At 36.7% G+C, this 11316-nt stretch overlaps 1 protein-coding gene across 1 annotated transcript; it reads left to right on the top strand.

Moving 5' to 3' along the window:
- The first annotated feature begins 3676 nt into the window (after positions 1–3676).
- LOC130461789 (pre-mRNA-splicing factor cwc22-like) lies at positions 3677–10791 on the top strand. Its single transcript, XM_056830002.1, has 3 exons — positions 3677–3697; positions 9918–10115; positions 10605–10791. The coding sequence occupies exons 1-3, from the start codon at positions 3677–3679 to the stop codon at positions 10755–10757; spliced, it is 372 nt and encodes a 123-aa protein (XP_056685980.1). The 3' UTR covers positions 10758–10791.
- Positions 10792–11316: the final 525 nt, after the last annotated feature.

The raw sequence follows: 11316 nt of genomic DNA, 5'->3' as shown, positions 1-11316 counted from the left end.
ACGAAGTCTAATCTCAACATCGCAAGATTGGGATTGTCCTCCCATAAATCGGGATGAGATGCTTAAAAGTTGTACAAGGCCACTCGGAGAGCTAGAAACTGTGAAATGCATGGCCGTGCGGCTATGATTATCTGCTTATTTGATCAGTTGAACTCTGAAACCGAGAAACACCTCTGGACATAATAAGGATGACAGCTCTTACCTTATGTTCAAGAGCAAGCATCGAGCGACAAAGGAATTAGGAAATGCACACTTGTCCCTAAGGACAAGTGGGAGACTGAAGGAAATAATGCCCTTGGTCCAAGTATGCATTCAATGTTAAGTCTAATAAATGCGGTTCAGTATTAATTAACAAGTTAATAATTCAGTGAGATCAAGTGAGCTGAATGCCTAGCTAGAGGCCGCTTCAGTTCAAGTGGAATTAATAATATTAAACCACAGCTTACTCTTGACTGAACCCGTAGGGTCACACAAATAGTACGTAAACGGATCAAGTATTGAATGTCATTAAATACTCTATCTATGGATATTCGGAATCGACGGATCTTGGTTTCAGTGGGAGCTGAGATCGTCACAAGCAAGAAATGAATACTCCGGAAACGATGATATGGCCGGAAACGGAAATATGGATCGTATCGGAAATATAAATATTATCCAAGTGGTAGATGTTGCCGGAAACGGAAACATGGTACGTATCGGAAAATATTATCGGAAATGGAAATATTGCCGGAATCGAAAATATTGCCGGAAACGGAAATATTGTCAGAATCGGAAATATTATCGGAATCGGAAAATAGTTCCGGAAACGGAAATATTAAATATTTGTTCGAAATGGAAATTAATTCCGGAATCGGAAATATTAAATATTAAAGATTTGCTTTTGGGATGAACACACTATGGAGGCACAGAGAGAATTAAGGTTTTTGTTTTCTCCTAGGGTTGTGTGTAATCTGAATTGTGATTGTACTAAGTTGGAAATTAGGTTGTAAGGTTATTTACATAACTTTACTAACCGACCAAGCCAAGAGGCAAGGCCGGCTAGCAAGCCCGCAAGCCAAAACACACGGACACGCACAGCCAGTGGGCCGTGGGCCGCGCTGCTGCTGTGTCGTGGTCTCGGCCCGCATGCACGCGCACAGCTCCGCGCCACAAGGGCCTCGCTGCTGCTGCGTTGCTTTGCTTGCTCGCCTACGCGCGTGCCCATGGGCCTCGAGTGCTTCGTGCACTCGACTCGTGGGTCGCTCCTTGTATTCGCGATTAAATATATTTCCGATATATTTATTTATCGTTTCGTATACGACGAATCACCGTCGTACGATACGATTTATTCGTTTCGCCTAGCTTACGAATATTCGCGATACGATATACGATTCCGATGCAAGGTCGTATCGTATAATACGTTTCCAACTTAAATCCCGAAAAGCTATTAAATGAATTTCCGATTCATTTAATCCGGTGATCTGTTACGTGTCATTGGTGTTACCTTGTAGGTTCAGTCAAGAGTAAGTTGTGAGTTCAATATCCATTAGAACTCACTGATCGAAAGCATTGCTCCAGCTAGCTGTTCCGATCACTTGATCTCACTGAATTAATTGTTCGCAATTAATCTGAACCTTGGTATTAGACTTAATGCACCTTGGGTGAAGGACATATTTCCTTCACCACGTGCTAATTGCTAAGTCTTGATTAATAATATAGAGCTATATTACCAACCCAATACTAGAAAACCAAGCCCAATGCTCCACTAGGCCCAATAACCCAAGCCATCTCATATTCAATATATGAGGGAAATGAGTATATTTAAAGACAACCAAAACATCATTTCTCTTCCATGTGGGAGAATACTCCCTACTCACAGAAGTTGAAGACTAATATCTAACATAAATTATGCTAATTGACTATGTGGCAATTAATTTGGATTCCTGGCTTTATGGTTTTTCCGCATGAATTATATAGTTTATATTATTCATAACCTAACAGTGGTATCACGAGCCTCTAATTAATTCCATAATCATATCAATTATAGTTAACATGGATTAAATTTTATAAATTTGCAATGAATTAAAGGGGTGATTAATTTCGGGCTATTATTTGATTATATGTTCGCAGGATTTTTCGCCAATTTTGTCAATAATGGTTGAAATCTTATGTTTTTATAGTGAAATTCGCATGTATATGACGTTTTAAAATTTTGACAAAAGTTAAAGATTTGACGACGAAGCCAGAATTCCCAAATTCGAAGCCTAACTATGACTTTTCGGAGGTTTTAGTTTTTCGAATGCAAAATTTGTAATTTTTATGATGTTAAATTAAATATTTGCGAATCTTGTATGTAAATCTTGAATCTATGATTGACCTACTGTATATGTTTAACATATTTAAGGCCTAATCTTGTTAATTATACAACCTAATTTGTAATTGTAATTAATTCGTTGAATTTCAAATAATTTAGAATTTGTTTTGAATTTCTTAATTAGTTGAGAATTTAATTAGGATCCTATGATTAAAAACGAGCCTAAAATTTGTTAAAATGTAAAAGTTTTAAAATTTTATGACATAGATTTTAATCCCTAAGAATATATGTAATCGGAAATTAATTTGAATAATAAATTTTCGATTTTTTCACCTAAATTTAGTGAAAATAATATGGATTATTAATTTGTCGTTAAATTTAAATATAAAAGTTATTAATTTTAATAAATCGGTCACCAATCTTGCACGCACGAAGCAATGGAAGCTAAGTGTTACCCTTAAGGGGTGTTGCATAGTGCGGGCATACGAAGACGAGCAAGGGAGCTCGTCGCCCATGCGGTACGAAGCAATGAGCAAGCACGAGCATGCGCACGGACACGGGCCTATGCGGTGTGTGCTTTGCGAGGGATCGAGCAAGGCGACGATGCATCGTAGCGCAAGGCAAGAGGCGAGGCAGCAGCACAACGAGCAAAGGAGCTCGAGTGCCGCTGCGTCTAGCCCCCTTCCAACAAGCAGCAGCAAGCACATCCGTGCTGGTGCGTTGCTTGCTGTGGTGCGTCACTCGGCCAGCGACAAAGTAGGTCATGGGCGCTGCATTGTGCACGTGGCCCATAGGCGCTACGGCCTACGGCCTTGCCTTGGCACTTTGGGCCGTTTTGTTTTTTTTTCGGTTGAAAAACAATTTTAATAAAATTTAATTTCATAATTTAATTTTTTTCGGAATTTAATTTTTATTAATTTAATTATTATAAATTGTTTTATACTAATGAATTATTTTAATAAAATTAAAACCTTGATAAAATTTAATTAATTATTTTTAATCAACTGAAAATAAAATTAAGGGATTTAAATATTATTTTATATGAGCTTAAAATTTTAATTAAATTGTAAGTTTCCGGTTGGACTAAGAAATACAATTTTATGTTTAAATTTGTAAGGCATGTAAATTCTGGGTTTTAGTGGGAGCTTTTAGTCATTAAACTCTTGATTAGGTCAACATTCTTTTAAGGTTAAAACAACTTGATTAGAACTAATAAGGTTGAATAATTTGTAGATTGTGGGAACCTTTGATTAGTTGCTGCAAATGTTTATGTCATGCATGATTTTTTCTACGAACTTGCTATGTGCGTCATTCATTGATAAATGAATGGGTGAATGGTATATTGTAAATGTACTGTTTTGCAGGTTATGGAAAGTGACTAGTATGGCGCAAATAGACAATATGGTATGCGTACCATTAATTTGAATGTAAAATTGATCTAATGCACTAAAGATTTTATTTTAAATATGGTCTGCGTACTTAGTTTTAATTATAGCATATACTATTTGAAGAAAATAGCGCCTCCCTTGGTGAAATTCGATCAAGATGGAGTTTCCAATCCATTTTCAAAGACGGACTTTGAAGTTGAAGCTTCAAGATGAAGCCGGGCCATACTAGATCACATTTAAATCTTATGCATGGTTTAAGTTATTTATTGCTGTAATTATGTCTTAATTATGCATGAGATTATGGCTTGATTATGTTGCATGATTAAGGATTTTAGTTCACTTAAAATCTAACCAACATAGTAAGAGCCTTAAGTTCCAAACTTTAAAAATTGAGTTAAAAGGTGCCATGCCAAAATAACACTTACTTGGATAACCTTTACATTAATCTAAGTAATAGTTTTCCGCCATAGCAAGGTGTTACTTGTTGATTCTAAATGGGTAAGGTACACAAATAATTGTGAGTACATGTTAGTTTTGGTGAAACTCAACGATATAAGAAAGGAGTCCTTTTATGTTGTGGCAAATGAGATAGGTTTACCTAATAAGTTCTTAGGCGTACCTATCAACCAAGAGTTGTGTCTAGACTATTAGCAAATGATTTGCTTACCTAAAATATTTTAGAATTGAGTCTAAATACATAATGTGCTTAATTCTTCAATGATTTAAAGATCTTTGATTCATTTTATTCACACCTGTCCAAACACAAAACTCGAATAAAATGATTAATAAATATAGAATTATGGATGAATGCTAGAATTTAAGTTTATTAAGAGAAACTATGAATGGTTATTTATTTGTTTATTCTTTTCAATTGTAGTTTTAACTATGGAAAACAATAATTCACTCAACATCCGATCAATTCTCGAAAAGGAGAAGTTGAGCGGGAAACACTTCCTTGACTGGCAAAGGAACATGTAAATAGTTCTTATGCAGGAAGAAAAGGAGTATGTTCTGGAAGAGGCGATGCCCGAAGCCGCGGGCGAAGGGGTCACTCAGGCAACCCTCAATCGTTGGATTGATGCCAACAAGGATGTGAAATGTATGTCTAACGCTTGCAACCATGAGTGCATTCGTCAACTCAGATGCTTTCACAGTCATCTGTGAGTTAAAGAACATGTTCCAAGATCTGGCTCGAGTCGAAAGATTCTAGACTCATAGGAAAATTCTCTACACCAAGCTCAAGAAGGGAGAGCCCGTAAGTCAACATATTTTCAAGATGATTGGATTAATTGAGAATATGAGTCAGCTGGATCAGCAGTTCTCTCAAGAAATGGTTGTAGACACCATCCTCCATGCTCTTCATATAGGGTATGATCAATTCAAGCTGAACTACATCATGAATAGTCTGGACAAAACGGTCACTGAGCTTCACGGTATGCTGAAGCCGCTGAAAAGACGCTTAAAAGTGATAAGGAAGATGTGCTTATGGTGCGTGGGGGCAAGTTCAAGAAATATGGTAAGAAGAGGAATGCTAAGAAAGGTGGCAAGAAAGCCAACCCAACTAAGCAAACTGGCGGCACCAAGTCTGAAAAGAAGAAGGTGAGCCAACGCACTTCTGAATCTGAATGCTTCTACTGTAAGAAGAAGGGGCATTGGAAGAGAGATTGCTTGAAGCTTAAGGAATATCAGAAGAACGGAACTGTCGTTCCATCTTTAGGTATTTTCATTATAGACTGTATACTTGCAAATTGAACTTCTTGGGTATTAGATACTGGTTGTGGCTCACATTTATGTTCCAATTCACAGGGACTAAGAAAAAGTAGAAGGTTAAGCAAGGGTGAAGTCGACCTACGAGTGGGAAATAGAGCAAGGATTGCTGCATTAGCTGTAGGAACGTATTATTTTTCGTTTCCCTCTAGGCTAGTTTTGGAACTGGAAGAGTGTTTCCATGTTCCAAGTCTTACTAAAACCATCATTTATGTTTCTTTCTTAGATGCTAAGGGATTTAGCTTTTTAATAAAAGACAATAGTCGCTCATTTTATTTTAAAGAGATGTTTTATGGATCTGCTAGATTAGTCAATGGAATTTATGTGCTAGATCACGACAAACAAGTTTATAACATAAATACCAAAAAGGCCAAAAATAATGATTCAGATCTCACCTATCTGAGGCATTGTTAATTAGGCCATATTAATATGAAGCGCATAGAAAGACTTCAAAATAAAGGAATTCTAGAACCATTTGATTTAGAGGATTATGGTAAATGCGAATCATGCTTACTTGGCAAAATGACAAAGCAACCTTTCTCTAAATTTGGAGAAAGATCAACTGATCTATTGGGTTTAATCCATACAGATGTATGTGGACCAATGAGTTCAAATGCTAGAGGTGGTTTCAGCTAATTTATCATTTTCACTGATGACTTCTGTAGATATGGCTATGTTTACCTAATGAAGCATAAGTCTGAATCCTTTTACAAATTCAAGGAATTTTAGAGTGAAGTAGTGAATCAATTAAGCAAGAAGATTAAAGCACTACGGTCTGATAAAGGCGGTGAATATCTGAGCTATGAATTTGATAACCATCTGAAAGAATGTGGAATCTTGTTAGAATTTACTCCTCCTGGAAAACCTCAATGGAACGGTGTGTCATAACGAAGGAACATGACCTTGCTAGACATGGTTCGATCAATGATGGGTCAGGCCGAACTTCCAATAGAATTTTGGGGACATGCACTAAACACAGCTGCACTCACACTAAATAGAGCTCCGTCTAAAGATGTCGAAAAGACTCCATATGAGTTATGGCCTGGAAAGCCACCAAATGTGTCTTTTCTTAAGATTTGGGGTTGTGAAGTATACGTCAAATGATTAATTTCAGACAAACTTCAACCGAAATATGACAAATGTATCCTTGTGGGCTACCCAAAGGAAACAAAGGGGTATTACTTCTACAATAGATATGAGAACAAGGTGTTTGTTGCTCGAGATGTTATCTTTTTGGAAAGAGATCACATTTCCAAAATGACAAATGGGAGAAAAGTAGACCTCGAAGAAATTCGAGTCGAACAACAAACTCTAGAGAATGCTCAAGATTACATTCAGGTTGAAACTTAGAGATCTTTAGAAGTATTTGGTGAGAATCAAGAACCAACAAGAAATGTAACCCCGCGTAGATCGTAGAGATATAGGTCTCAACCGGAAAGATACATAGGTATTTTGACGAACGAGAGCCATGAAATTCTATTGCTGGAAAGCGATGAACCTGCGACTTACAAACAAGCTATGACGAGCCCTAGCTCTGAAAACCAAGTTTGGGAATTGGTCGATTTGCCAGATGGCTACCAAGCTATAGGAAGCAAATGGGTTTTCAAACTGAAAAAGGAAAAGGATGGGAAACTAGAAGTTTTCAAAGCTAGATTGGTTGCAAAAGGATATAGGCAAGTCCACGGTGTGGATTATGATGAATCCTTTTCACCAGTTGCAATGCTAAAGTCAATTCGGATAATGTTAGCAATCGCTGCATATTACGATTACGAAATATGGTAGGTGGATGTCAAAACTGCTTTCTTAAACGATGTTTTAACATAAACTGTGGTTATGACACAACCTGAGGGTTTTGAGGATCCAAAGAATGCTAAAAAGGTATGCAAGCTTAAGAAATCCATTTATGGATTGAAGCAATCAAGGAGCTGGAATATAAGTTTTGATGAAGCAGTCAGTGACTTTGGCTTTGTCAAGAACGCAGTTGAATCTTGTTTATACAAGAAGGTCAGTGGGAGCAAAACTGCTTTTCTAGTATTATATGTCGACGACATATTACTTATTGGAAATGACATTCCTATGTTGAAATCTGTCAAGATTTGGCTAGGGAAATGTTTTTCGATGAAGGATCTAGGAGAAGCACACTACATATTGGGCATCAAGATCTACAGAGATAGATAAAAAAGGATGATTAGACTTAGTCAAAGCACTTATATCAATAGGGTGCTTGAAAGGTTCAAAATGGAAGACTCCAAGCGAGGCTACCTACCAATGTGTCATGGAATGATTCTAAGCAAGACACAGGGCCCAAAAACACTGGATGAGAGTAGACGAATGAGTGGGATTCCATATGCATCATTGATTGGTTCAATAATGTAAGTTATGATATGTACACCCCCGGATGTTGCGTACGCACTCAGTTCTACGAGCAGATACCAGTCAGACCCAGGAGAGGCGCATTGGACTGCTGCTAAGAATATTCCAAAGTACCTGAAAAGGTACAAAGATGATTTCCTGGTCTATGGTGGAGATGATGAATTAATTGTTAAAGTCTATATAGACGCAAGTTTCCAAACCGACAAAGATGATTTCAAATCACAGTCTGGGTTTGTCTTCTCCCTCAACGGAGGTGCAGTAAGCTAGAAAAGTGCTAAACAGAGCACCATAGCGGATTCTACAACTGAAGCGGAGTACATTGCTGCACATGAAGCGGCGAAGGAAGCTATTTGGCTAAGGAACTTCATAGGTGAACTTGGTGTAGTCCCCTCCATTTAAGGACCAATAACTCTATATTGTGACAATAACGGAGCTATTGCACAGGCAAAGGAGCCTAAACACCACCAGATAGTCAAACATATACTTCGTAGATTTCACCTTCTACGAGAGTTTGTTGAAATCAAAGAAGTCGAGATAAGCAAGATTGGAACTGATAACAACATCTCAGATCCATTAACTAAACTTCTTCCGCAAGTGAATCACAACTCATACACTGCAGCTATGGGAATCAAGCATGTTGGAGAATGGCTTTGATGTCCTTAATAAATGTTTTAAAGTTTTAGAGTTTAATACTTTGTAAAAAGTTTTGGTTAACCATTCAAATAAATGAATTGAATTCATTTTTCCATTTAATTTTGTGGTTTAATAAATGATGAGTCCTTTCAATTTGACGATATATTCAAGATAGACTGTCAGGACCAGTCCTGTGACTAAGAAATGTCTATCAAGTGAACTCGAATGTCAAAAGTTGAAAATGGTCCCTGGTGGGAAGTTTTCTATAAAGGTGGACTTATAGAAAACGCTAGACGACTAGGATGCAGGATGACTAGTAGTTCTGTTTCTTGAACTATGTGGACATGGCAATGTCGCAATCATTTGCATAGATATTTACTTGACAGGATTAGTATCGGACAGACCTATGAAACTTTACTGTAAGAGATGAAAATCTGTCATAAGTAAATTTCATTACATTATTAGACACTAATCCTCAATATCTGAGTTATTAGAGATTACTTGTTTGAGAACAGGTTACTTTGACGTTGTCAAGCGTTGCACCGTAAAAGGAGACTATAAGGCAACGCTTAGGTAATCACCTATCGACAAAGTCTAACCTCAAGATCACAAGATTGGGATTGTCCTCCCATAAATCGGGATGAGATGCTGAAAGTTGCACAAGGCCACTAAGAGAGCTAGAAGCTGAAAAATGCATGGCCGTGCTCAGATGAATCATAGGCTATGATTATCTGTTTATTTGATCAGTTGAACTCTGAAACCGAGAAATACCTCTGGACATAATAGGGATGACTACTCTTACGTTATGTTCATGAGCAAGCATCAAGCGACAAAGGAATTAGGAAATGCACACTTGTCCCTAAGGACAAGTGGGAGACTGAAGGAAATAATGCCCTTGGTCCAAGTATGCATTCAATGCTAAGACTAATAAATGCGATTCAGTATTAATTAACAAGTTAATAAATCCAGTGAGGTCAAGTGAATTGAATGCCTAGCTAGAGGCTGCTTCAGTTCAAGTGGAATTAATAATATTAATCCACAACTTACTCTTGACTAAACCCGTAGGGTTACAAAAATAGTACTTGAACGGATCAAGTATTTAAGTGAAAATATTATTTATTAAATACTCCATTTATGAGCATTCGGAAACGACGGATCTCGGTTCCATTGGAAGCTGAAATCGTCAAAAGACAGAATAACGGAAATATAAATATTATCCAAGTCGAAGATATTTCCGGAAACGGAAATATGGTTCCTATCGGAAAATATTATCGGAAATGGAAATATTGCCAGGATCGGAAATATTGCTGGAAACGGAAATATTACCGGAATTGGAAATATTATCGGAATCGGAAATATTGTCGGCAACGGAAATATTAAAGATTGTTCAAGTGTACTTTGCTTAATAGGCAATTCCACAGCTTGTTATTCATTGGTTTTGTTTGGTTGCAGTTGTAGCCTAGAGTAGACCAAATGATGATGATGAGGACGATGATGAAGACGACGAAGACGATGAAGAGCAGCAAATGCAGATAAAAGATGAAACAGAAACCAACCTTATAAATCTCCGAAGAACTATATATTTAACAATTATGTCCAGTGTAGATTTTGAAGAAGCTGGCCACAAATTGCTGAAAATCAAACTTGAGCCTGGGCAAGAGGTAGAGCAATTCTTCTCATTTGGATTTCTCTAACAGCTTTTCTTATTGCCTTAAATTCTGTTCTTGAAGGGCATCAGACTGTGCAAATGGGGCTCGATCTGAAAATTGTTTCTCTGATAGTTTGGGAGATTCTTTTCTTTGCACCCTTTCAATGTTTTTCATGTTCTGTGTAAATTTAATCCGAATATTTTTGAACTCTTTCAGAAATACTAGGCAATCCTTCAGTTATTATCCCATGGCTCTAATGTATACCTTTTGCCGTTCAGAACGTCAATGATGCATGTTAATTTGTTTATGCAGTTTTGTATTTTTCTGGAATCTCCCTTTAGTTGTAGTTCTTAAGATTGTCAGTAAAATTTAATTATTTCTTTGCCTTTATGCCGGTTTTATTTGTTTGTGTAGCACTGCTATTTTCTTTATGCTGATTTTATTGTTTTTGCTGTTTGTAATTGGTTATTATGTGAAACTCATCTAAAATTGTCACTGCAGATGGAGTTGAATATAATGTTATTGGAGTGCTGCAGCCAGGAGAGGACATATCTCAGATATTATGGTCTGTTAGGCCAAAGGTTTTGTATGCTCAACAGAGTGTATCAGGAGAATTTTGACAAGTTTGATTTTCCCAAGTTGATTTTCGGATAATTGCATGTTTTTTGGGTTGATTGTTCCTGGGAAGAAGAGAGATCGAGAAATATCAGAAATTGTGTTTTTTTGGGGTTTAGCAGCTTTCGTAGCTAAATAGACCTGATTTTAGCCTAATTGATGTTGTTTGCATCACAGTCAGTCTTTTGCTTTTCGTTCGATCTCATCACTTGCTATGCCTCGGCCTTGATTGTTGGGACGTTGCTCGATACTACACTAGAAGCAAGGGAAACATTAGAGGATTCCGGGCAGCAGCTATTTTTTTTTTTTTTTGTTGGGTGTCAAGAGAAACCGTTAGATGGAATATATTGTTGTAGATATTTCAAGCTTTTGTATTGTAAGTCTTACTGATTTGATGTGGTTCTATTTAATAATATGAGTTGTCCATTTTACTATATAATAGGTTTCATTTTAATATATATATACATATATATATTATATATATATATATATATATATATATATATATATATATATATATATATATTATATATATATATATATATATGTAGATATTAAAATGAAACCTATTTTTTTTACAAAATTCAAAGTCATTTGC

The sequence above is a fragment of the Spinacia oleracea genome, chromosome 5 (assembly GCF_020520425.1).
Source record: "Spinacia oleracea cultivar Varoflay chromosome 5, BTI_SOV_V1, whole genome shotgun sequence".
NCBI classification, from domain to species: Eukaryota; Viridiplantae; Streptophyta; class Magnoliopsida; order Caryophyllales; family Amaranthaceae; genus Spinacia; species Spinacia oleracea.
Note: the sequence above shows the minus strand (reverse complement) of the source record. Positions and strands in the feature narration are given on the sequence as shown.

What these genes read in the sequence shown, in the direction of transcription:
- LOC130461789 (XM_056830002.1), top strand. Translation starts at nt 3,677, where the DNA reads ATGGCGCAAATAGACAATATG. An exon ending in TGGCGCAAATAGACAATATG is followed by an intron (nt 3,698 to 9,917) that starts GTATGCGTACCA and finishes GTTGTAGCCTAG; the next exon opens with AGTAGACCAAATGATGATGA. An exon ending in AACTTGAGCCTGGGCAAGAG is followed by an intron (nt 10,116 to 10,604) that starts GTAGAGCAATTC and finishes TTGTCACTGCAG; the next exon opens with ATGGAGTTGAATATAATGTT.